Source organism: Crassostrea angulata, chromosome 8 (genome assembly GCF_025612915.1).
Source record: "Crassostrea angulata isolate pt1a10 chromosome 8, ASM2561291v2, whole genome shotgun sequence".
Lineage (NCBI taxonomy): Eukaryota > Metazoa > Mollusca > Bivalvia > Ostreida > Ostreidae > Magallana > Magallana angulata.
Window position 1 is genome coordinate 46,956,653 of NC_069118.1, and position 27,343 is coordinate 46,983,995.

Below are 27,343 nucleotides of genomic sequence, written 5' to 3' on the forward strand. Positions count from 1 at the left end.
GTAAAACTTCAGAGATATTACAGGTTATTTGCTAAGAGATTTGCAAAAAACACCCCACATTTACTTCAATTCTTTCCCCCCAATATTTCACTTTAAAGAAGGCCTGGCTCTACCGTCACCAAAATTTTCAAATCACTCAACTACGTTCTCAACTCAAATCCTTAACAGAAAAGTGTTTACATTTGAGGTAAAAACTACGACTTGAGGCTGAGTATTGACTTGAGGAAAGTTGGTGAAGGTGGGGACTGGTCCTCTATTTGAACAAACTTGAAAGACCCTCATCCAACGATGCTGTGCCGAGTTGAAATTGGCCGAGTCGGACCGCGGGTCAACTGATTGAATTTTTCTCGTTTTCGTGAATTTCTTACCGTTATTTTATGAGAGGACGCAACCTTTTCTTTGCATATATGAAACAAATATATCACCATAATTACGTAATTTAGATGCATGCGTAAGCATTTACACGATTTATTATTTTTTTTTATTCAAGGATAAAAATATAAAAGAGCTATTCGGAAAAGGTCATTAGTAATTTTTTAAAATCCATGTCTGACCCACAGGCACATCGTTATACATTCTTTAAGTAATAAAAGATTTATACTATACCCCCGATACAGAGATACACTTTTATTACGAAAAAAAAATGTATATTAACGTCCGATGCCTGTGGTCTGACTATCGGTGTCTGGCGATTATATGTACAGAAAACAGAAGCGTAAAATGATATCAAAGAATGATTTATTCCAAATTCAAAACTGATTGCGTGGAATGTCAACAGTAATGAAAGGACAGTGAGTACAGTACTGAAAGGCATATACAAGTAGAGGACCATCTCAGTATATTTTACTTCAACAAAAATGACAAATTAGTAAAACTTTTTTCATTATTTATGTTACATATATTAAGCCACTTTGAGCAAGTGAATCTTACGTATTTTACATTTGCTATATCAGCTCTTGAATACAAAAAGTTGTTAATACTGGAATATTTTTCTTGTAAATAAAAAAAAATCATACTCAAATAATTGATAAAAAAACACAGAAAATAGAATATAGAACAGTTACTACAAATGAATTCAATACACATGTAGAAACACTGCTACTGCAATCTCCTATGTCCAAAATGTATTATTAAGGTTAACATAAGAACAATTCATTATTTAAAACATACATTATTATAATCAATGACATGTTTAACACTTCAAATTCTTCTTATTTATAGTTAAAATTAAAACTTCTGGAGTAAATACCAAAATCATCCCAGATCTCCTTTTGAAAAAAGAAATTGGAATCGCAAAAAATATGTCCTTAAATTTTGATGCATGCACGGTAAGTCTTAAGTATATTGTGTTAGAAAATCTACTGCACAATTTACTGGAGAACTCGATCCAACAAGTTTTTCTTGTGCTCTTCTTTGTGACGAACTCTCCAATCAGAAGCTGAAATATAAAAAGTCACTTTTATTTAGTAAACAATGCAACTCGGATGGAACTGCTTTATTAGTTAAAATGAGGAACTAGAAGAACAAGAGGCCCATGGGCCACATCGCTCACCTGAACAGCAGTTCCTTGTAACATTACATTTCGTAGCATGTGCTTTTTCTATTTTAAACATTGAACCCCTTTCTGGGGACCCAGTTATGGTCCGAGGTTTATGGTTGGCTTGAACAACATAAATAGTAACATAAGAATGAAAATGTGTAGCACTGCGGTGGGACCGCACGTACACAACCTGAAAAACTGAACGTAGAAGAGTTCCACTTCAAGAGGAATAACTCTCAGACTGTACAGAACATCAAGAAAGATAACTCTTGGTTCCACTACATTAGAGTTTACACAATTTGAGGATCCTTGCATAGTAATCTCACAAACTGTAGCATAGTTCTCGAGAAAAACTTTTTAAACACAATTTCAATATATCTTTCTATGTTAAACTTTGAACCCCTCTTGGGGCCACAATATTAGTCCAGTGCTAAAGTTTTAATTATTTGGAATCTACATTATTTAAGGATGCTTGCATAGTTATCTCACAAGCTGAAGCATTATATTTCCCTAGAAAAACATTTTTCAACATTTTCCCTCTATATTTCTATGCTAAACTTTGAACACCTCTTGGGGCCCCAGTATTAGATTGAGGTCACGGCTTTTATAATTTCGAATCTACACTATTTGAGGGTGCTTACGTAGTTATCTGACAAATTGATGCATTGTAGTTCTCGAAAAGAAGATTTTTAAACATTTTCCATATATACCGGTACTTCTCCATTTAACTTTAAACCCATCTTGGGTCCCTAGTATTAGTCCAGGGGTCACTATTTTAAAACTGTCGAACCTTCATAATCCAAGGTTGTATGCATGATAGTAATCTCACAAATTGAAGCATTGTAGTTCTCGAGAAGAAGATTTTTTAACATGTTACCTTTATATTTCTATAATAAACTTTGACCCCATCTTGGGGCCCCAGTATTGGTCCGGGGGTCACGATTTTACCAATTAGGAATCTACATAAGCAAAGGATGCATGCATAGAAATTCCACAAACTAAAACATTGTAGTTCTTGAGAAGAAAATTTTTAAACTTTTCCTTTATGTTTTTTAAAATGTTTAAATTTTGAACCCCTCTTGGTGCCCATCAATTGTCCGGGAGTTACAATTTTTTGAATCTACATTATTTAAGGATGTACATGTATGCATAGTAATATCCCAAACAGTTGCACTATAGTTCTTGAGAAGAAGATTTTAAAACATTTTCCTATATATGTTAAAATCTAAACCCCTACTGGGGCCCCACTTTTTGTTCGGGGGTCACGATTTTTACAATCTTCACTATATATACAACCTTTTGTGTATGTATTGGCATTTTTGGTGAAGTGGTTCTTGAGAAGAAAATTTTTAAACATTTTTCATTTGTAGTTCTATGTTAAACTTTGAACCCCGCCTGGGGCCCCAGTTTTGGTCTGAGGGTCACGATTTCTACAATTTAGAATCTTCATTATACATACAAGGTTTTGTGTAAATAATGGCATTTCTGGTGCAGTGATTCTTGAGAAGAAGATTTTTAAAAAAATTTCCTATGTATTTCTATGTTAAACTTTGAACCCCGCGTGGGCCCTAGTTTTGGTCCGATGGTCACGATTTTTACAATTTAGAATCTTCACTATATACACAAGTTTTTGTGTAAATATTGGCATTTCTGGTGCAGTGGTTCTTGAGAAGAAGATTTTTTAAACCTTTCCCATATGTAGTTCTATGTTAAAGTTTGAACCCCGCCTGGGGCCCCAGTTTTGGTCCGAGGGTCACGATTTTTACAATTTAGAATCTTCACTATATATACAAGCTTTTGTGTAAATATTGGCATTTCTGGTGCAGTGGTTCTTGAGAAGAAGATTTTTTAAACATTTCCCATATGTAGTCCTATGTTAAACTTTGAACCCCGCCTAAGGCCCTAGTTTTGGTCCGCAGGTCATGATTTTTACAATTTAGAATCTTCACTATATATACAAGCTTTTGTGTAAATATTAGCATTTCTGGTGCAGTGGTTCTTGAGAAGAAGATTTTTTAAACATTTTCCTATGTATTTCTATGTTAAACTTTGAACCCCGCCTGGGGCCCCAGTTTTGGTCCGAGGGTCACGATTTTTACAATTTAGAATCTTCACTGTATATACAAGCTTTTGTGTAAATATTGGCATTTCTGGTGCAGTGGTTCTTGAGAAGAAGATTTTTTAAACCTTTTCCATATGTAGTTCTATGTTAAACTTTGAACCCCGCCTGGGGCCCCAGTTTTGGTCCGAGGGTCACGATTTTTACAATTAAGAATCTTCACTGTATATACAAGTTTTTGTGTAAATATTGGCATTTCTGGTGCAGTGGTTCTTGAGAAGAAGATTTTTTAAACATTTCCCATATGTAGTTCTATGTTAAAGTTTGAACCCCGCCTGGGGCTCCAGTTTTGGTCCGAGGGTCACGATTTTTACAATTTAGAATCTTCCACTATATACAAAAGCTTTTGTGTAAATATTGGCATTTCTGGTGCAGCGGTTCTTGAGAAGAAGATTTTTTAAACATTTTCCTATGTATTTCTATGTTAAACTTTGAACCCCGCCTGGGGCCCCAGTTTTGGTCCGAGGGTCACGATTTTTACAATTTAGAATCTTCACTATATATACAAGCTTTTGTGTAAATATTGGCATTTCTGGTGCAGTGGTTCTTGAGAAGAAGATTTTTTAAACATTTTCCATATGTAGTTCTATATTAAACTTTGAACCCCCTTGGGGCCCCAGTTTTGGTCCGAGGGTCACGATTTTAACAATTTAAAATCTTCACTATATATACAAGCTTTTGTGTAAATATTAGCATTTCTGGTGCAGCGGTTCTTGAGAAGAAGATTTTTTAAACATTTTCCTATGTATTTCTATGTTAAACTTTGAACCCCGCCTGGGGCCCCAGTTTTGGTCCGAGGGTCACGATTTTTACAATTTAGAATCTTCACTATATATACAAGCTTTTGTGTAAATATTGGCATTTCTGGTGCAGTGGTTCTTGAGAAGAAGATTTTTAAAGACATGCACCCTATACTTACTGTTTTGCAATTATCTCCCTTTTGAAAAGGGCTGTGCCCTTTATTTTTAAAATTTATAATCCCCTGCCCATACGGATGCTTTGTAACAAATTTGGTTAAATTTGGCCCAGTGGTTTTTGAGAAGAAGTTGAAAATGTGAAAAGTTTACAGACGGATGGACAGACAGACAGACAGACGGACGGACGGACGGACGGACGGACGGACGACGGACAACGGGTGATCAGAAAAGCTCACTTGAACCTTCGGTTCAGGTGAGCTAAAAAGTCTACAAAACTTACAACTGTCAATTGCTACAAAAAGCCTACAAAACTTACAACTGTCAATTGCTACAAAAAGCCTACAAAACTTACAACTTACTGTCAATTGCTACAAAAAGCCTACAAAACCTACAACTGTCATTTGCTACAATCATTTAGGTCGGATGTTACCCCGGAAAATTTTGGGGGTAACAAAAAGTAAGTGCAGGTCTATACAATGTAGCTCCAGGTCTGAAAAAATGTGGACTGACAACCTCTGAGCAAGTTCCTTAAACTTTCAAAAGTTGTTATTTATGGCACACAAAAACTCAGAGGGAGAGTTTTGTATTAAAATAATTAAAAGAATAGTTTTCAAATCTCAAAGCTAGGATTTATTTCAACTAATAGATTATGGTAAATAAGAAACACTGGTGTCTGAAATCTTTAGTCAGATTTAATGTGTAAAACTTCGACCATCCACCTTCATGCACCGAAGATCAAAAACCAAAGCATTGAGGAAAAAAAAATCCACTATGTTCTTGAAAATTGTTATTTTTCTACAATTTTGTTAGCTGTTACAAAGTTTTACTAAATCTTTCTCCCTTGATAACTTGAAAAGAATATTCAGCAGTATGTATTTATACTTACTCTGACACACTTTCCCACAGTAATACCTTGCACTAGAGATTCCTTCCAGCTTACACCTACAACCGAACAGAATACGTGGATTAAAGACGGGCCATGTCAGTACAGCAAAACAGTGTTATAGCCAACACGCTTGTAATGAACTTACGCATACAACGAAGTGATTTTCATTCCCTGTGACTTTATTTAATGTTGTTAACTTAAAGCAATATGAGCTGCATTTTTCATGTTGATTTTTTTTTCTACTAAAATGTTCTTTTCTACTAAAATGACAAAAATATAATGGTTTTTAAATTTCTGTTAGCCACATTTTTGTGAAAAAGGCCATTAAGAAGCCTTAGTTGGAGCAAAATTGAATTATTGTCGTCCTGTACAAAAATTGATTTGCTATATTTTCCTTAGAAGAGAAATATTTCCTTTGAAAAAAATTTATGATTTTTTCAAATCTTATCATAAAAGTTTAAGTTATATGCAGACTTATCATACTAGCAAGGTTTTGCAGCAAAATAAAAGTCTAAAAAATACAGCTCATATTGCTTTAATGGATATAAGGAATTAAGCTTATTACAAAGGAAAATTGCCCATCCCTGGCACTTCCTTATAAGCATGTTTTACTGTATCATATACAGAGTTTTCTTCACATCTTTTTTTTAAATACATGACTGTAAATATATCTCATTACATGAATACTTAAATTTTTTTTGCACTGTTTATTAGGCAATTCCAACAAAAAAAACAATTCATCATATGAATTGGTATATGTAAGTATTAATTCACATTGGGATTCTAATTTGAACACTCTTTTATTTCATTTTATTACTTAACAGTACGTGTACATAAATATTTGACTGAGAGACTTTACAATAGGTCTTACTATAGCTGTAATAATGTAGCCCTCTCTGGTTGTTTTATCTGACTTTTCTCAACCAAAAAAAAAAGATAAAAAGGGAGAGTGCTTCACTTAAGGTACTTCACTACACCGAAACTTTTACTTTTTAAGACACTACGTCACAAATTGAAAAATGCTAATTTTTTTCGCCTATTTGATATATATACTTCTTATCCACCATGCTTTCTATCATAATCAAGTAATTTTCTGCTGATTTGAGAAACTATTTCAAGGTGTAGTGAGGCACCTTAAGCAGATAATGGTCTTACTTGAGGCACTTTTTGTAGGCTTTGGGGGCTGGCTCCTCAGATCCACAACATGAACACCTTTTTAAGCTCCTGTTGGATTTCTCGGATTGTTCAGGGTTGGGTTCCAGAGGGTGAGGGATTTCTCCTTTGCTGTTGGAGTCTTCCTTATTTTTATTTTCAAGGTCAGGTCTACCATTAATTGCACTGTTTTCTGGTTCAAAGTTTGATTTGTCTCCTTTTATTGCCTCAGGTTCCTTGATGTCAGATGAAGTTGCTGATTTCTCTTCTTCTCTTTTGTTTTGCTTACTGTCATTTGAAGTATCTGATTTCTCTTCCTCTTCCTCCTCTTTGGGTTGCTTGATGTCATTTGTTGATGCTGCTTCTTCTTCTACTCTGGGATCCTTGATGTCAATTGATTTCTCCTCCCCATTGGGTTGCTGGATGTCATCTGAAGTATCTGATTTCTCCCCCTCTATGGGTTGCTGAATGTCATTTGAAGTATCTGATTTCTCTTCCTCCTTCTCTTTAGGTTGCTTGATGTCAGTTGAGATTGTCAACTCTTCTTCTACTTTAGGATCCTTGATGTCAGATGAAGTTGCCGATTTCTCTTGTTCCTCTTTGGGTTGCTTGGTGTCATTTGAAGTTGCTGATTTCTCCTCCTCTTTAGGTTGCTGGATATCAGTTGAGATTTTTGATTTCTCTTCTTCTTCCTCCTCCTTACATCTCAAATTTTGTACATTTTTCTCCAGCTTTTCCTGGCCTTGTTCTAATTCTCCATTCTCTGTGGAAGATGGTTTACCATGATCCCCTATAACAAGTCCATTTTCTTTTGGTATCTCTTCTGAACTCTCTTGGCCTGATAAGGGTGATTCTTTGTAATCCTGGTCTATGGAAACCTGTGCAAGACCTGCAGTCAACTTCTCTTGGCACTCCCTGTTTTCATTTCTTTTTTCCAACATGGTGGGTTTATCATTCATCAGCAGACTTGACTGTTCTACTACATGACCTTCACCCTGACCTTTGTTCTTATTCAATTGATCTTTGTCTTCATCTGTCTTTGCAACATCACTTTCAACCTTGACCTTGACCTCCTCTGTTTTAGTAGCCTCAATTTCAACCTTGACCTTGAATTCCTCTGTCCTAGTAGCCTCTTTTTCAACCTTGACCTCCTCTGTCCTAGTAGCCTCATTTTCAACACTGACCTTGACCTCAAGCCCTGGTACATCTGATTGTTCCATTAATTTAGCAGGACTTCCCACTTCTGCTTCAGAAGAATCCCTACCCAGTCCCTCATGTCCAGCGCTTTGGTTCTTAATGCTGTAGTCATGATTCTTATCAGTCTTTGATGTAGCTTTTTTTGCAACAAAACAATGGCCGAGTTCCTCATCAGCTGACTCGGTTTCAGTGCTTTCCTCAGTCTCCTATTCAATAATAAAACTACATTTATGTAAGGGTAAAGAGGTGTGAAATAATTTTCAATGAAAACATTATATATAGTGTAAATATTTTATGCACATTTTGTGTAGAAAACATATTGATGATAATTCATCATAATAAATAGGTTGAAAATCTTTTTTTTCTTAAATTAGATAGAGGTAAAAATTCTCAGCATTTTTGAAATAGAAATAACTATAATTACCCATTCGTCATCATCATCATCATCATCATTGTATATGGTATCGAAGCCTACTCCTTCCATTCCCAATATTCCACTCTTATCTGAATCCTCCTTTCCTTCATTTCTTTTTGCCTTAGCATTGTCCACAGCACCCTTTTCAGTCAATCTAACTTTTGAATTTTTGCCCTCAACTTTCACCTGTGACTTCCCACAGATTTTCCCTTTTGCATCACTGTATTCTTTCTCTTTCACTTTTCTGCCATTTCCAGATTTCTCTAATGGTTTCCTTATAACCTGACTTAATTCATTCTTTTGATTTTCTGATTCCTTTCCTTTCTTCCTCTGTGCTGTCGTATCTTTTTGTCTATCTCCTTTCAATTTATCTTCATTCTTGTCATTCACTTTAACATTTCTTTCTTTTTCAACTTTCCCTTTCTTTGCAGCGATATCATTAACACCATTCACTTTACAACCCTTTCCAAACCCAGCAGCTCTTTCTGAATCCCTTGTCACTTCCTCATCATTCTGAAACACTATTTCCTGTAAATCTTCTTCATTCATAACGTAGTTGATTATATCGTACAATTCCTCCCTTGCCTCGTTCACTTCTTCCACGCTTTGCATTTTGGCCGTGATTTCCTTCAGCCTCTGCTTGTGTTTTTCTTTTAATTTCGCGTGATTCTCAAACTCCTTGAGCAAAACCTCTTCAAAAACTGGTTTCCTGTCGCTGGCCCCGACTCGCAGATCCATGCCTTCTCCTTGTGACATCTGAAATGCTTTCATTCCGCATCGGTCGAGCTCGATGAACCTCTTGAAGGTTCCACACTGACAAAGTCTCCTGTTTTTTTTACACCTCAGACAGAACACTCTTTCCCGTGGCATTATGTTGTTCATGGGTTCTTTGTCAAAGAATCCGTGGTTAACAGTTTCAAAACCTATAGACTGAAGACCTTCCTCTGTTAAGAATAAAACATTTTAGTGAACTAAGATATTGTCTTCCAATAAACTGGCAAACTTCATTATCTTGAAATAGATGGGATTGTTATACCCCTGTAAAACAGTTACTATTAATATAACTCTATACGAAAAAAAGTCCGGCATTTTGACCGTTGGACTGGAACTGTTGGATTGGAACTGTTAAAATTGACTGTTAAAAAAGACTGTTGACCGGTGACTTCACATTCTGCGAAAACATGTTATTGATTAGAAGGGGTATAACAAAACAGTTGTTGACTGTGTCTCGAGCAACAGTTGATCTGTCGGACCAGCTCGCAAACTGTTGCCCGCGGCCTTCAGCAACAGTTTGCTAGCCGGTACGACAGAACAACTGTTGCCCTCAACCCGTGTCAACAACTGTATATTGTTATACCCCTGTAAAACAGTTACTATATAACTCTATACGAAAAAAGTCCAACATTTTGACTGTTGGACTGGAACTGTTAAATTGGAACTGTTAAAATTGACTGTTAAAAAAGACTGTTGACCGGTGACGTCACATTCCGCGAAAACGTGTTATTGATTAGAAGGGGTATAACAAAACAGTTGTTGACTGTGTCTCGGGCAACAGTTGATCTGTCGGACCGGCTCAAAAACTGTTGGCCACGGCCTTCGGCCTTGGGCAACAGTTTGCGAACCGGTCTGACAGATCAACTGTTGCCCTCGACCCCAGTCAACAACTGTATACTGTTTAAAAACCTTCAAGATATCTGAGTATTTGAGACATCGAGGGAAAAATATTTCTGATAAAGAATCAATTGCAAAAAACCAAAGAATGAATGAAAAGTTTACCATTTTCCTTGGGTATTTTGAAAAAGAGCTCAAACGTTTCTGGTTCTTTTTCAATTTGACTCCAGACAGGGGGCTCCTATAAATATACATATTAATTATAAATAATAAAATCATTACTATGCTGACTGTTGAATTACATGAACAACACATCTATGGAACACAGAACAAGGAACTTTCTATCTAAAAACTTTGGATGTATAACACCATATACCAGATTTCCAGTACTGTAAATTCCTAATTAATTGCAAGAAATTAATATCCACGTAAAATCATGAGAAGCCTGTCTCACAAATTCTAAAATCTCGCTTTTAATTTTCTGGACACATTTAAACTACATGAAACTATGACAAAATTTTGGCATTTGCGACTTAATGTTCTAGCGATTAGATGGAAAATCGTTGAATCACGGAATTAAGTACTCGCGTAAAATAAGGAATCTACAGTAGTTGGCACCAGAGGACTACCATACAATTATGTGTCGTTACAGAAGTGTATCATATACAGTATACTGTAAAACGAGAAAATATGGCACACAAATTTTAGTGCTTTGGGGCTACAGCTCTTGAGCTCTAAAATTAGTAGTGCGCCAACAGATTCCATTTGTATTCATTTTTTTCAATTTTGAAAACTTCAGTCCTTACGTGTGCTTTTACTTAAAGGGGCATGGTCACGATTTTGGTCAAAAATTATTTTTTCGATTTTAATGTTTACAATGCTTCAGTAAGGCATTTTTAATAGGCAACCAAAATTTGAGTGTCATTTGATGAGTTATAAGCGAGTTACAAAGCTTACAATTCTTCACTATGTAAACAAAGGGTTTGTTTACATTTCGAATGTTGAAGTGAAAATTCCAGTTTTATATCTAAAATAAATGTATTAATCGTTAGGAACTGTTTATTTATGCTTTAAATGAATAATAAGATAGACAAACCAGCTTTAAGAAGATTTTTTACTGGTATATTGAACCTTTGTAAACAAAAACAGGGCACGAGCCTTGTTTACATGACGAAGAATTGTGAGTCCTGTATCCTGCTTAAAACTCAAAGACTGGCTCCCAAATTTCATTTGATTATTAGAAATGCATTCCTAAAGCATTGCAAATAATAAAAACAGAAAAATGAAATTTGACCAAAATCGTGACCATGCCCCTTTAATATCGGACAGTTGATTCTGTGTGTAAATATACATAGTTAAACAGTGTTACAGGGTAATCAATTAAGCTCTGTCCATAAACTTATTAATAAGTTGAATTTTATTGTTTTATTAAATCATTATCACCTTTAATATGTATACGCCAAATTTTCTCGTTTTACAGTATCCACTTTTTCCGCATGTCACAAAGTTTGGGAAAATTGGGAAAATGTGTAGCTTTTTTCATTTGTGTTTGTCATTCTTTTTTATAGTGTCAATAGCAGCTATAATTTGTGTGTGAAATATTTTGCCATCAATAAAAGTGATCGCAAAATAAGCAAAACTTGGATTATCCCGAAAATTTCTTGATTTTCGATAATGTATCAAATAATGTATCAATTTTATAAATATTAATTTGTCATCTCCTTAAAAGAGAAACAAACAATTTTATTGCTATAGATATATATATAATATTTCCTTAAAATGTCATTAAAATGTGTAATAAAAAAAAAAATACTTACTGAACTTGCTCGAACCACATTTTGATCAATTCTGCAATAAAAGATTGGTCCTAGATTAAAGGTACTGATACAGTAAAACACGCTTATAACGAAGTCCCAGGGACGGCCAATTTAACTTCGTTATAAGCGTAATTCGTTATATCCGTCAAGTTTACAACATGAAATAAAGACTTGGGGAATGAAATTCACTTCGCTGTAAGCGTCATTTAATTTTAAGCGTGTTCGCTATAACCGTGTTTTACTGTACTGTGAAAACATCAATGTTCATGGGGGGACCAATGTTCGTAACTTTCGTTGAAAACCCTTCCCCACAAATTACATCCCCATAAACGTACAAATAGTTAGTCTAGCATTTGTTAAACATTAATAATCATCCTGAACTTACTACCAAAGAAATAACGTCCTCATGAATTAGGAAAATTTTGGCTACCCTTAACCAGAGACATAAATAACAGAGATTGGCAGCTGATCGAAATCTCGTGAAATCCTGCGGTCCCTATTGTAAAGTGTTCCGTTTATAATTAAATCAGTATATCTTTCTAATAAACAATTATATCAAAATTTAAACAGCTAATACCTATTACCAAATCATTCAAAATATTATATTTTCATGAGTTTATGTCATATAAACTATATTAAAAGAGGAATTTTAGGAGGCAGTTGGCTACCCGTCGTCTGAGATTTTGCCGATGTTTTATAGCTGGCCAATATATTTTCTATATACTAATCTCATTTTTCAATTTTTTGTTTCAAAAATGTCTAAAACATATGCACACTTTTCATTAAAGATTTTCAGATCATTATGTCAGTTCACTAAAATGTAGTTCTCAAAGTAAGGTTGGTCCCGTACCATTTTTCAACAACAAAACACGCTAATGGCGGAGTTGCCAATCTACATTATTGATGTCTCTGCCTTAACATTGGCCCCCACAAATAAAAATGATTCCAGCGTAAAATTAATATATAACTACAACTATAACAAAGTTGAAACAAAATACGAGGAAAATAGTTGCATTTTGTGACAAAATTGCACATGATAAGCACAAAAAAGCCAAGCAAAGTATTTGAAACTACTTAAACATTTTTACAAGTGTCAATAAATTTCGTTGAAGTGCCCCTGAGTATGATAATTTCAAATTTGTTGAATTCTAAAGAAATCTATGCATGTTGATTTTCAACACTGTTGGACAACATTAAAATCATCTCCTAAAATTGCATCTATCAAAACCTATTTCTATGACTACTGTAAACCAAGTTTTATTCGCTACAACTTTTATTTCATAATTTACCAGATAAATAAACTGGTTCACAGCGACTTATTTTTCATGACCAAGCCTTATTCACACTCATGTTGTTATTTTACCAACACCTGTACAGTAAGGATTCACCATGACGAGGCTGTTGTAAATTTCGCAAAAAATTTTTGGCATTCAAAAAAAAAGTTTACAGTGCAACAAACTTCATTCTCATTGCTAACAGTTTCCTTCTGCCTTGATTTTGTTAACTACTTACATGTATGATGTTAACTACTTACATGTATGATGTTAACTACTTACATGTATGATGTTGGCTGGAATGAACTCGGATTTCCCTCCGGATTTGATTTGGCTAACTCCTGTAAAGAAAACAAAAGATCTATTTCAATCTCCAATTCTCGTCCTTAAATTCTGATGAGCAAGCTAGGTATCCCCAAGAATCTTAAGTCCCAATGGACTCAAAATTTGACTGAACCTAAAATGATCTCTAGGCATGCCAACTATCCTCATCATTAAAACAATCTTCAACCCCTTTTCTCTCTTTTTATCAAAAAAAAGTCTAATTTTGGCAGAAAAGTGCTCTTTCATTGGCTGAAAAAATAGTTTATATCATGTACAGAATGTTGCCTTTGTGGCTTTGTCACAATAAGACTATCGCTAAAAACATATCAATCTGCTAAACGTAATTAAATTACAGGTTAAATGAGGGTTTTTTCTACAATCAATATCAGAGAAATAAATTATAAGGAATGAATTCAATAGCTACTAAATCTATACTAATCTTATATAAACTTGGTTGGGTTCAGTTTATTAATAAGCTTCTTAATAAACCATTTCAAAGTTTATAAAACGTAAACTGCCCAAGCCCAGTATTATTCATATTGATTGGGGAGTTATGGAATGAATTCAAATGCCACAATCCTTTAACCACCCTGCCCTTCTAGCCTGCTCCCTCAGCCTCCCTGGCTCTCTTTTCTCTCCCATCTAAGATCTTTATCCAATTTACAGAGCCTCGATCTGTTACAATATAATCTGAATCAAAGCTTACATTGCCATAATTAGATAAGTCCAGTAACATTCTGAAGACTTCCCTTCCATTTTCATCCTGTGGAGAGAAAAAACAGAAATTATATATTATGTATAGTGTGAAAATCCAATGCATGATATGCTTACTATTTGTTAATAAAGTTCTATAGAACAAAATTTCTGTTACAACATACTATAATTCTTCTCATGGCTTTTAACATAATTTACCATCTTACTTAGCCTATATTCAATGTCTAGTAGAGCAATTCTCTTTAAAATTTTTGTCATTTTTCACCTTCACTGGGCTCCAAAATTTATTTTTGCAACATAATTTGTTGTGACCCTAAATTTCTGCAAGAATTTGTTTAAAGTTTTTCGTGGGAATGCCACAAAATTGCTGTATCTGAGATTTCACTATAATATCAATGTTTGTACAAAATGAGTTTCACTGTATTATTTAAGAACAAAACTACCAACATTCATCAGTCGTTTGATGTTTACGCCTTTGATGGTCATCAACACTCTCTCTGGCTGTTTAGCAACATCTTCTCCCTGAAAGTTCATTAAAATCTCTTAAGTCAAGATATTTTTAAATACATCAAATTAATTCTGAATCAGCATTTTTGGATGCTTTGTAAGGAACTGCTTAATCCATAAAATATGATTACAGTGGTTAATTTCTTTTTTAACAATGTAAAAACGAAAAAATAAAACCTGCAAAAAAAAAAAACTATAGAAGAACGCGGGGGTGTTAAGGAAGCATATGGAATCTGAGTTGCATGTTATTCCGTGAAATCACAAATCTTAGTTATTATGTAAATATTCAAATATCTAAGCAATGAAACGTTGATCAAAAACAAATGAAAAATACTGAAGACAATTTTTTTCCAGAAATTAGTTTGTATTACGTAGATTTACACATTGATGACGTCATGACTAAAAGTTGAATGTCGTGTGAATTTGATCGGAAAGCATTGTAAACATATTCAAAATATAACTAATCTAAGAACTCTCATAAAGTATTGTGGTGCGATTTATTGAGAATTGAACATAAGAATACTTGGGGAGATGTTAGTGTTATCAATCATTCGCTAAAAGGTATGAAAATTTGCTTTTATTTCTCGGCCAGGCTTTCCTCTGTCGTTGTTTACGATATAAAAATCCGACTAGAAAAACACTACCCCGTATATATGGAACTTGAAATTTTATACGTATCGTTAGTTTGATCAATGCTTAAATTGAAAAGTGCTGCTAGAATCCCATGTTGTGTGTTGTTTTGATGCAATTTGCCGTTTTCTGTGCAAACTATATAAAAGTTGGGAAGGTTTTACGAGAACCGGATAAATAACTTTTTAATGAGGAAAAACATAAAATTCTAGCAGCGGTTTTGATTAAAATGGGATGTTTTGCTTTCACTTGGTATGTTTATTTTATTATGGAAACAGCGGGGTAGTGTTGTTCTATCTCATTTTATGTTAAGGAATATACGTAAGCTATTTATAGTTGTCACGTGATAATGCACCAATGTGGCAGTGATGTACTACCCGATTTTATTGCACTGACATCTATTTTAAAGGATAATACTAAGTTTTTGATCTATTCAAAACAATTATTCAATTTCACGATTTTGAATATAACAGTCAAAATAAGACGCTAAATTGCCCATATGCTTCCTTAACACCCCCGCGAAACCTGAATTTCTCTTTACTGGAAAAACCTATCCTTAAATTAGAAAATCTTCATGTTGTCTATGAGTTGATACTTCAAGTCAGCATTCTTTTAACTTAACAGAAACTCATCAGTTACACAAGTGAACAGACAAAAGCCCTGTTTTTCTTGGTCAGTATTTCTTCAGGAATAAGGCATCATTCTTTGAGTATTATGAGGCGATAATTTTGGTTAGGGTGTGGTCAAATCCAATAAAGCCCAAAGGGCTTTATCATAAATTTGATCACGCCCCGACGGAAATTTAAAATCATGTCATAATATTCAAAGAGAAACTCCTTTATCAATTGAATTAATTTTACATAATTTTCAGCAATTATACGATTAAAGCTGCTTGGTCCGATTTTTTTGTAATTACAGTATCAAATTTTTTTTCATACAAATCATTTATCTTAGAAAGTTATAGACTTTCTCCTATTTACACCAGCAGAATCAGTCTCCTTTCAAAGTTAGAAATATTCAAAGTAAATAAAAATAATTTCTCTTTGGGCAAACGAAAAAACAAACCAAAATGCATCACGGGAATGTTTAGGAAAGGAAACCGCTTGGTTTCGTCCCCCGAATGATTGAGGTTATTGAACCCGCATGCTATGCATCGATTGTGAAGAAAGCAGACTTTAGAATTATTAGCGAACAAAACGTACACATATTTATTTGTAATTTGTCTGATCATTTCGACCTTTATTTACAGCGATGTTAAATTCGTAACACAACCATACCTGTCTCGTCGTCAGGGGTGGAATTGAACATGAGGCGAAATAACGCGGTACCTTTTAATGTCGTTGTTTTGTTAGCAAATTTGTACGTATTTTTCTTCATTGAAATTTGGCATAATTGACGGGTAAAACTACTGCGATGTCTATTATTATGCATATACTAACCATAGCTATCGTTTAAAAGCGTGCATAAAATTTGATATGAAATCGGACCAGGCAGCTTTAAATAATTGTTATAATACTGACAGAGTTTAAATATGCGATTCTCAATTCTTTTAATTATGCAAACCCCTCTTGCACCCAAACAATATGTCATTTGAATTTATTTGACTGTACATTTCAAAATCAAACCGTACACTGAAAACTGTAAAAAAATAATTTCAAAAGAGGGAAAAACCCCAACAATAAATGCCTGTAAAATCTTGCCTTAATCATGGATTGTTTCTCTTGGTCTGTGAGTCTGTCCTGGAAGTTGAAGCCCTTGATGATGACAATGGTCAGCCCGACCTGGGGGGGACAGTCGTCTGGGAGGATACAGGCGACCACATCATCCTCCTCCATCACCCAGCCCGGGCACGGGCGGGTCTTACGCCTCCCCACGTAAAACAGCACTGTAAGGTATTGGAGAGTATTGAACAAAATGGAAATCATGTGAAACAGCGCTGTAACATATTGGATAGTATTTAACAAAATGAAAATCATGTAAAACAGCACTGTAACATATCGAAGAGTATTGAATAAAATGGAAATCATGTACATGTAGAACAACGCTGTATTGTGTCATAGGGCATTGTACAAAATGGCAACTTCACAAAACAGCATTGAAAATATGTCTTAAAGCATTTAGCAAAGTGACATCGCATTGAAAATGGGTCCTAAAGTTAGAGCACATTTTACAATTTTTTTTTGTGGTGGATTTGCAGTCCAACATTATGTATACACAGTAAAAATACTAGTAATTAGCATGACGACACTTACGTTTAAACATTGTTCTCTTCGCGATGTCTTCGTCAGGGCCCGTAACTTTGATGGTGAAATTACTGGGATTTTCCTTCTCCTCCGCAGAGTAGTTCAGCACACTGGCACACCAGCAGTCCCCCTCGTACCACTCCATACGGTCCGGAAGGTTATCCAGATGTTTCCGGATCATCTGAGCGCTCAGGGGGAAGCAGTTCTGGGAAATGACCACCCTTGGTCTTGGAGATCGGCCCTCCTCACCCTGAGATTAAATTCATTAATTGATAATATCAATTTTTGATCAAGAGAGAAATTCATAATGTCATTTTTTTTTTAATCAAGAAACAATAAGACACATGCAGCTGTTGTTATAGATATCCTCTATCAGTTATTAATACCCAGTGTTTTTTTTTATTTCATTAACAATTTTAACTGTTGGTCAGAATAAACTAACTTCATCGTAACATTGTTTGACATGATTGTCTATTCAAGAATTAAAACAATTTTCCTCCAGAAATCCAATTTAAGGACTATGTCTAGGGCGGTTACAATCAGTGTTAGAAAAATAAACATGTGTTGGGAAAACTTGGAAAATCAGATGACTCAAAGTACTATTAGTAAATGTATTTAAAAAAAAAATCAAGAAATATATTGGTTTCTGGGCTTTATTTTTGTTCTGTACTGTTTCTTAGATGTTATTTTCCTATATTTAAGCTATATGTCCTACATGAACCTAAATAAAACGTAAAGGCTGATTTTCTGCTGAACATGCCTCCTTTAAGGAGGAGATTCATCCTTGTTGTCCATCATATTTCTCTTGGATCCACCCCCATTACTTTAGCCCTTATGAAAGCCTCTGATCTCTTTACAGTTCAAAGTAATTTGCAGTATCGTACATACCCCACTTGTATGGACACACAACCTACATTGTTATCATTTACTCAGTTGCAATGAAATTTAAAATGTATAATACGATGGAATCATTAAAATTTGTGGGGGCCAATTTTCGTGGATTGCTTTAATTTTACAGGTTCGTGGGGACGTAGTTTCGTGTATTCTCGTATACCTTCAAAAGGAAATATGACTTCATTGCCTTAATTTATTAATTCGTGGAGGATGTTAATTCGTGGATGATCGAGATGTACCCACAAATTCCATGAATTTCAAATTGAGCCACCACGAAATCTAATGATTCCACAGTATGCAAAGTCCTATGAACATGATTAAGGTTGTGAATGTCCAAAAAAAGAAAAGGAACATGAATTCACCAGTCAATGCATTATTTACACAAACCAACTCAAAATGTACAAAACCGGTAAAACATACTGGTATACTATGGCAACATAAGAAATACTACACATCGATCATGGGTGCTAGGTGTGCAATCTAGAGTAACAAATGAGAAAGGATTACGTACCCCCATGCCGATATATTGGTAATAAGAAAACTAATATCATTGCGAATGGCTACTAATATTTATGAATCAACATTGGCTCCCACGTAAGCAGTGAGCAGGTGTCCCTGATTCCTTACAGTAATGAACTTCATGCAATTATCACCATGCATGCAGAGAAAAACCATGGACATTCTTCTTAGATTTTAGGAATATGTAAACAAACAGCGGACCACGATTACTACGGAGAATTAAAAAGACCTGCCTCCCTAATCAGTTATCATAATCTTAAATATCATGAAAAATTCAAAGATAGAGGCTGGTTTGTAGACTGTACAATATGATAATTTGAATTAAGCCATAATCCACTAGGATTATTACCGGTACCCATTATAATCAATTAATCAGGATTTTCTAGAACATGCTGCAGACCTTGCATGAACTCTGTGCCATGATTCTAATATTTCAGGCTTCAAAGGCAATGGACTCCTTCAGTTGTCAGTTAAGAAGCAACGATTACCAACAGCATGAGATCGTGATTACAGACTGATACTGTCAGAAACAGAATCTTATTCTATGGATAATTCAGAGAACAGATTCTGTGGGCAGATTCAAAGAGATCATCTCTCAGGTTTGGTAAAAAAAATCTCTTTTTGAAATTTTCATGAAATTAATATAAATTTTTTGTTGTTGTAATGGTTATTTTCATGTTGTAAAATAGCCTTGAAATTACCTAGTAGTTATACAACCATAAATTTTAAAGTTGAATATATACTGCTAACACTATCTAAAGAAATTTCACTGCTCTATAGAAAGTAAATATTACTGTTCAGCAGATTTATTTGAAAATATTGCTTGAACTGATTGCACAGGGCTTCATTTGAGTACTGGTGTACTGGTAATGGCGGAAATTAACTTCAAACTTAAATAATAAATCATTCATAGTCACCAGCTGTATTGATCAAGGTCAATGCAAAGCTTCACAGAAAAAAATTAATTATTTCAGCACCGAATCAAACCTGCATAACTTTTTCAATCAATCTGAGCTAACAAATTTTTGATGAAATTCATCTTGTTGAAAATCAATAAACCTACAACTTTGAGATTGGTCATGATCATAAGATATTGAACTGATGGTTTGATATGTACTGAATTTTCAATGTGCCATTATGATTAAGTTTTGATAGAATACCAGATAATCAATAAAGGTTTCTTGTCTTCTATTTATCAATGCTCTCATTCATATGGTTTTTATAGCAAAAAAACAAAACAACTTATAAATGCTGTTTCTGTAAGTAGAAACAAGATGTTTGTTAAAAAATAATAAAGTCAAGGGAGGAAAATATTAATTTAACTTTGAACTTATCAACGACCTTGACACTATATAATTGCTTTTGACCTCATCCATGACCTTGGCTCCATAAATTAACTTTGACCCTACCAATGCCCTTGACCCTACAATTTCAGTCAAACAAATAAACGGCCTCGTAAAGCCCATATCTTGTCATTAAAAGAATTACAAAAATGGAAAATGAAATGAACAGTCAGTACTGTATCTGTGGAGGTGAAGCAATTGGGTTATAACTTACAGATTACCTGTGGTACATTAAAGACACTAATTAACTTACCTTTAAGGCTTGAACAGTTATTGTCAGCTCTCGTTCTCCTGTAGCCTCGTTTTCAATTAAACGAGCTCTATATCCACCAAACCGGCTATTTTTTGGTAAATCCTCTCTGGCCTGCATCATACCAGCCCCATAGTCTTCAAGGGACTTGATCGTATCGGCTGAATTTTTTTTCTTTTTCGGGCTGGGGCTGTTATTAACACTCTCTTCCTCTTGTTGAAGGGGCACTACTGATTGCGGCCATCTTGCTCCGGCCACCGTAGACTGTGGCATATGGACCAGTTCTTTTTCACCCTCGATGTGCGCCACCAGATCATCTATCTCATTATCCACATCAATACCTGCCAGTTTTGCCTTGTTTTTCTTCTTGCGCTTTTTCTTCTTTTTATGCCCCTCGGCTTTGCACTCTGCAACTGAAATGCTGTCCATAGGGTCACCTTTCCGGCTACTCAAGATCAAGCACTCCTGACACTTGTCTGAATCTGAGCCATATGCAAACTTAGTGTAATGCAAAAAGTCTCGAAAATTATCCCCAGTCAGTGAATCTCTCCAATCCGACAACTCGTCCATGAAGGGGGCATAAAGAGGATTTTTTTCGTCATTAAAACGTGGATCCCCTAGTTTCCAGTAGCTAACAAAACTTGGACCGTTTCTTTTGCCGTTAAATTTTTCATGAAAATATTTGGTGCTGCAATCGTCCAGGCATTTTTCACACATGATCACATTGCTGCATTTGTTACCGTTTCCATTAATAAGGATTTCCGACGGAACCCAATAAGACTCATCTCCCTCGTCCAAAGTTGGAGCATCCAACCATCGCCTCAAACAACGAATTGCCGATCCACCAAATCGTAAATAAATGGGGCTGACCACATAAACCTTCAAAGCAACAAAAAGTGCTTAGTTTAGCAATACCTGTACTTGAAAAATTCTCTGATAAATTTCTTCATATAAAAGCTACATGGTAAACTTAAAAAAGAACATGTAGGGATATTCATTTTTCAAGGCATGTGCAGGTGTAAAATTCTGAGGTAGGAATCCCCATGATGATATAGAAGATGCTATGATAACAGCACTGGTTATAACAACAATAATCATTAAAAATCTTATTTTCACTTTTACATAAATCTGTTAAAAATGTTAAAAAGGTAACTCCTTGGGACTTGAAATTTATTATTTCTTTATAGCCAAGATTCTTCATAATTATCCAGATACATATAAGCATGTATGTTTCAAATTCAAAATATTGGGGATGTTGAAAAGACAAAGTGGAACCGTCTTTATGACAAATATATCATTTATAATTCATATTTCCGAGTTAACTTTGGGACCTATATAGCTGAGATAAAAATTAATGGAACTCATACCTTTAGATAGGAACTTTTTTGATCTGGTGGACCAAAGAATCTCCTGAATAGATCCCTGAAAATAAAATTAGAACTCAGATGGAGAAAAAGGTCCATGCTTATTATTTCCTCAGAGAATGTCACAATACTGTGGTTTCATCAATTTTCGTTGAATACCAATTTTCGTGGATTTCGTTGTTAAGTTGATCCACGAAATTTAATGTTCATTGAAGTTCAATTTCAACTAACATTTTGTATTGATAGGATCATTGGCCACTACATTACGTATCCTTGAAACTGTGGTTTTCAGAAAATCCACGAAAATTGATACCCACGAAAATTAATGAAACCACAGTACCATATCTGTGGTAGAATTGAAAGGATGGAGTGGTCAACATATGAACCTATAAAACAGATCTACCGTAACTTTTTTAGACCTGATATTTTTAGCTATCAAGTATTTGGCCACTCTTAAAAAAATGTTTGTTTGGAATTGCAGCCTGGGGATTTCTAGACCCAGGAGAAATAGAGGGATTTTTTTTTCCAATTTTTTCAAAAATTTAACTAATTAAAAACTTGTAAAAAAATAAAAATCTCCAAATAGAAAAAAAAATTCTTTATTTTTTTGCTTATAAAAGTTTTTCAGCAGGGGATTTTTCAATGAGGCGGGAGGCAATTCCAAAAAAATAATAATTATATTTTTGCCTTATTTAGTAAGTTTGAAGTTTCATAAATTTTGATCTTGATTGTTTTCTTAAATCTTTATACAAAGCTCTTATGCGAGTACTTAATTCCGAAATTCAACCATTTTCCATCAAATCGCGAGAACATAAAATTGCAAATTATATGCCAAAATTTTATCATAGTTTCATGTAGTTTACATATGTTCGAAAATTAAAAGCGAGATTTTGAAATTCGCGAGACGGGCTTGAAGCGAGATATATATTCCTCGCATTTAATCAGGATTTTACAGTAGTCTAAATATGGCCACAACCATCCAATCCCCTTAAAAGAAATTCGTAACTGTATTTGAATCATTCATTTCAATAACACATTACAAACCTTGTATCTCTCAAGTAGAATGGATCTTTGGCTAAAAAAATAAAATAAAAGTCAAATATTCGTATGACAGGCTATCAGATAAAATTAAACTACAAAAACATTATCAACCAAGTTAACCTCTTGAAAAGAGGTTTAATTCTTCAAAGTTCAAACTTAAGGATATACACTTGCCAAATGATTTGGAATCTAAATCTTTGAATCTTTCTCGATTCTGGGCCAGTTTAGCGATGTCATCAATGAAGCTTCTGGCTTTTCCCTCTCTGCCTGAAAATTACACAGATGAAAATGTTCCATTAAATCTTTAAAAAAAAAAAATAAAAACATCACAATCTCCCCCCTTCCAAAACATCCTTAATATATACACATTATCAGAAACTTGGAATAAGCTGTTCACCTTCCTCTAACAAAACTGGATATGCTGAATGAAATAATAATAAAAAGAATACAAACTGAAATCAATCAATCAAACTAACCTTCTACAAAGTTTTCGTGAATGAAAATAAATGCTTGGTCTATGAAATCCTCAAACTTAGGAGAGTTGTTGGATATTTCTTTGATCACGCCATGCCGATTGGTAAAACTGCGAAAGGTTATGGTAAATTTTTTCCAAAATGTCACTCCCTGAAATTAGAAATCCAGCAGTTTTATTACTTATTACATGTAATATTAAACATGTTAAAGAATTTCAAGCCATGAATTTTACAGTGAAGACTGCACACCTTTGGCAGGTCTGTAAAAAATTCATTCAAGATTATTTAGCTGCTTACACACCACCAACATATGAGTAGTGAAAACCAATTTGAATGGACTTTATTTGCATTCCAGCAAACTATGCAGGGATCAAAAAAAGATCATTGTTGTTGCAAGTAATTCAAACTATGAACCAGTTTTCTTTTGTCTCTTGTTTTTAAGCTTAAAAATATATAGACTTAATCATAGTAATTAAAGCAATTCATCACCATTTATCCACAAAGTAAAGTTGTTGCAAATAAATTAAAGTTATTCAACAGTACTATTATAGCATTCCTTACCTGTTCTTTCCACATACATCTGAAGGCTTCTTTGTGCTTACTGAAGAATATGAACTCCCCTGGAGATATCTCCATATCGAAGAGGTCAAAGTCGGTGTCCGACAAGCGTATCTTCTTCATGGTTGACCTCACTCACTACACAGACTGAAGGTCACTTACTAGGTTCTTCTTACAATCACTATGTGTACAAAGGGTCTTAATACATGCACCTGTAAGATGAAAATAATCTTCTTCTTGAAATGTTGATAACGCTACCTTGAAATCTTAGTCTGTGACTCTGTCCCAAGTTATTGCATTTCAAGACAGATAATCTGGACATTTTTCATATAAGTGGATGAACGTAGTTTGAGCATAAAGGTATTTATTATTATCAAAATATCAAGGTAAAAGTGTTGGAAGCAAAAACTCGGGATAGAGAAAATTCCTGGCAGTAATTAACAGGTTGGGACCACTCTCCCAAATGGGATATAATAGCCCGTTTGGGATATAATAGCCCAAATGGGATATAAATTTTAAGTGCAAAAAATAAAAAAAAATTGATTTTGAAATTTTTGATATAAATCCGCATTAGAATAGATGAAATACAACAACTTTTGGTAAACAACTATTTCTGTAGCTGTACTATTACTGAGATTGATCCCTCAGTTTATCCAAAACTTCTTGGGGATCAATCTAACAAACTATAGAAATATAGAAAAACTTCTTAACCAAAAGTTGTTGCGTTTTATTCACATTAATGCAGAATTATTTCAAAAATTTTAAAATAAAAAAAAAATATTTTTTTGCATTTAAAATTTATATCCCATTTGGGCTATTATATCCCAAACGGGCTATTATATCCCATTTGGGAGAGTGGTCCCAACCTGATTAAGGACCAATTATTATTATCAAGTACCAATTTTTATCCCTGCATTGAAATGCTGCATCTTAAAATGAAAATTAAATGATGAATGTAAAACTGATTTGCAAAAGAAATGTCATCTTTCCCATTTTCTTACAGAGAAAGGAATTTAATATAATTGTATACATTGCTGTGGGAAAGGGGAGAATCTATTCACCTCAACCTTCTTCAGTTCCAGAAACGGACTTGTATCCGGGCTTGCAGATCAATATAAAAGCCCATAAAAATTTCATACAATGATCAAAAAAATTGAATCGATAGTTCATTCTTTTTCTACTATTGATTTTTTTTATTTGAGTCTTTAATTCCTAGAACTGACTAAAACATGTAACGCACGTGTTCGCCAATCTTCTAACAAGAAATCGCATTTAAAATGATTACCTAACATATTAAAATATAACTCTTTATATCTCAACATAGAACATACAGTTTAATTTACCTGTCCTCCTTGCCGTGGTCTACACTTTCTTTATTTTCATTTTGTGTCTCTAAGACTGGGTTTGGGGATTTCCAGTATGACCCGGAAGTTCTCCTAAATGAAGAACCGTAAAGGAAAGAATTTCATTTCCGGTGTTTTATTACTATTTGTGGTTTCAAAGTGCAAAACTTCATGAAATTTAAGTTTATGAACGGAAACGCAACATTAACATTGTCATTTTATGCACAGATATATTGAAAAATCACACAAGCCTGTTGGATCTTTTACTAAAAATAAAATATGTATTCCATTTTTAACACACACTTACGTACATGTATATATTTTAGGCACTTCCAATCTAAATCGATGTACAAAAAATTTTCATCTCTAACTATAAAATTCCCATCTAAAAATATCTTCCTTTATTGTGTTTATAGTGTATGGATTACTTTTTATACACTCGATTAGGCCTAGATGGAGCGCCCATGTATCGGGGGGGGGGGGGGTAATTACAAGTACATGTAGATTACGTGATTCAAACCGTCTCAATGTAAATGTCTTTAAGGCCTAGTTTCTGCGTATTTTTTTCTTGATAGATATATATTTTTTAATCTATTTCTTTTTTTAGCATAGCTGCTTCATGACTTAGAAAACCGGCAGAAAACGTGATGCGGGGGAAAGGAATGATTATGACATCACAATATAAGTAAACAAATTATTGACGTCACGATAAACATACAACAACACCATAGAAACTTACAGGCAAAGTAAATAGCAGCGCGTTCATTTCAAAGCATATCATTACGGGGTTTTAAAAATGGGGGTTGCAATTTCGAAGAAGAAAGTGGTCAATTCGTTTGAGAGATTAACGAAACAGACAGCGACAGGCTATGGAACGCTGGAAGGCAAGTGTGAAATGATTGGATTTAAATACTACGATATGATTACCAAGGAACAATTAACTCTGTACCAAGCTCTTGATGATATCATGGCTTATACACGTTCACACAACATGAATCCTAAGGAGGTCCAATACTGTTGGCTATCCCTTCATCTGGGACTTGGTTTGTGTTTCCAGCTTAAAGTAACGGACAGTAAACCCATTCGTCGATTTTTGTTGGAGCTTCTTCAGTACAGTCGCGGGATCGACATGGGCCTGTTCATGAGAGATTTCATGTACTACGATAATCTGTCAGTGTCTAACGAAGCCCTGGACAAAGCTTACTACGTCATTAAAATGGCTGCTGGTTTTGTTGTGGATTTCACGAACAACGAGTTAGGAGAGAAACTATTCAAGGGCCCGGCTAAGACTGCGTATAAGGAACTGATTCAGCAGCGTCGGGCGTATTATCTGGATGTCCCTATCGGTCACCCAACTCTTCTGATGACCAGCAATACCTCATCTGATAACCATATCGGAACACAGTGTCTTACTTTGGCGTGCGAGAATTTGAAACCGGAAGTTGTTCTTCTTCTGCTCCAATATGGCGCCTCTCCACACGGAAAACCACTCGAACACGTGCTCCGAAACCTCGGATCCCAACAGATTATCGAGGAAGCGATAGGGCAGGGCATATCCGATAATCCTATGGAAATGTTAGAAACATGTTTAAAATACCTGCTGAGAGCGGTCAAAAACCTTCACATAAACTTCGATGGTCAAACCGTGGCGGATTTGAAGAATAAGTCCCCCCATATTTACTACATGCGGGAGAGCGCCGCTAGATATCTGCCAAGTGACTACTATAAATCGCCTCGGAAGCTGAAACAACTGTGTCGATGTGAAATTCGAGATAATCTCCTGAAAAATGACCAGTTGCCTTCAGGATTTTCCAAACTTCCTGGTCTTACGGACCATCTAAGCCAGTATTTACAGCTTGTGTGTTAGGGCAATCTCAGTTTTACACGAGTTGTCGAACACAAATCATTCATTAAGACCAAATTATCTTGTTTTAAAGTTTTAAAGGGACATGGTCACGATTTTTTGTCTAATTTTACTTTCCAAATTTAATTTTTTTTAATGCTTAACTAATGTCGGCCAAAAGTTTACCTTCAGCTTTCATGTTATAGGTGCAAAATACAAAGCTCACATTTCTTTGTTGTCTAAACAAAGTTCGTGCCATGTTTTTTGTTTGAATAAGATGTTCATTTTAATATTTCTATCTGTAAGTTATTTATGAACATAATTTAATCGTTTCATGTGTTTTTGCTTCTTATTCTGCTTTAAATAATG

At 34.6% G+C, this 27,343-nt stretch overlaps 2 protein-coding genes across 4 annotated transcripts; one reads left to right on the plus strand and one right to left on the minus strand.

The window, feature by feature from the left end:
* Positions 1–749: 749 nt before the first annotated feature.
* On the minus strand, positions 750–26,185 carry LOC128161483 (uncharacterized). Of its 3 annotated transcripts, none has more exons than XM_052824770.1 (19): positions 26,081–26,185; positions 25,132–25,224; positions 23,792–24,000; positions 23,234–23,381; positions 22,932–23,024; positions 22,761–22,791; positions 21,720–21,774; positions 20,356–21,231; positions 17,356–17,596; positions 16,804–16,988; positions 14,414–14,488; positions 13,959–14,015; positions 13,211–13,269; positions 11,655–11,685; positions 10,003–10,078; positions 8,236–9,170; positions 6,618–8,017; positions 5,463–5,518; positions 750–1,438 (listed from the first exon to the last, which is right to left on the minus strand). In XM_052824770.1, the coding sequence occupies exons 3-19, from the start codon at positions 23,909–23,911 to the stop codon at positions 1,371–1,373; spliced, it is 4,506 nt and encodes a 1,501-aa protein (XP_052680730.1). In that variant the 5' UTR covers positions 23,912–24,000; positions 25,132–25,224; positions 26,081–26,185; the 3' UTR covers positions 750–1,370. The 3 variants fall into 3 exon arrangements, with proteins under 3 accessions (XP_052680730.1, XP_052680729.1, XP_052680731.1); XM_052824769.1 differs by having other exon boundaries at positions 25,120–25,224; XM_052824771.1 differs by lacking the exons at positions 25,132–25,224; positions 26,081–26,185 and adding an exon at positions 24,850–24,908.
* On the plus strand, positions 25,928–26,998 carry LOC128161023 (uncharacterized). Its single transcript, XM_052824288.1, has one exon. The coding sequence runs from the start codon at positions 25,928–25,930 to the stop codon at positions 26,996–26,998; it is 1,071 nt and encodes a 356-aa protein (XP_052680248.1).
* Positions 26,999–27,343: the final 345 nt, after the last annotated feature.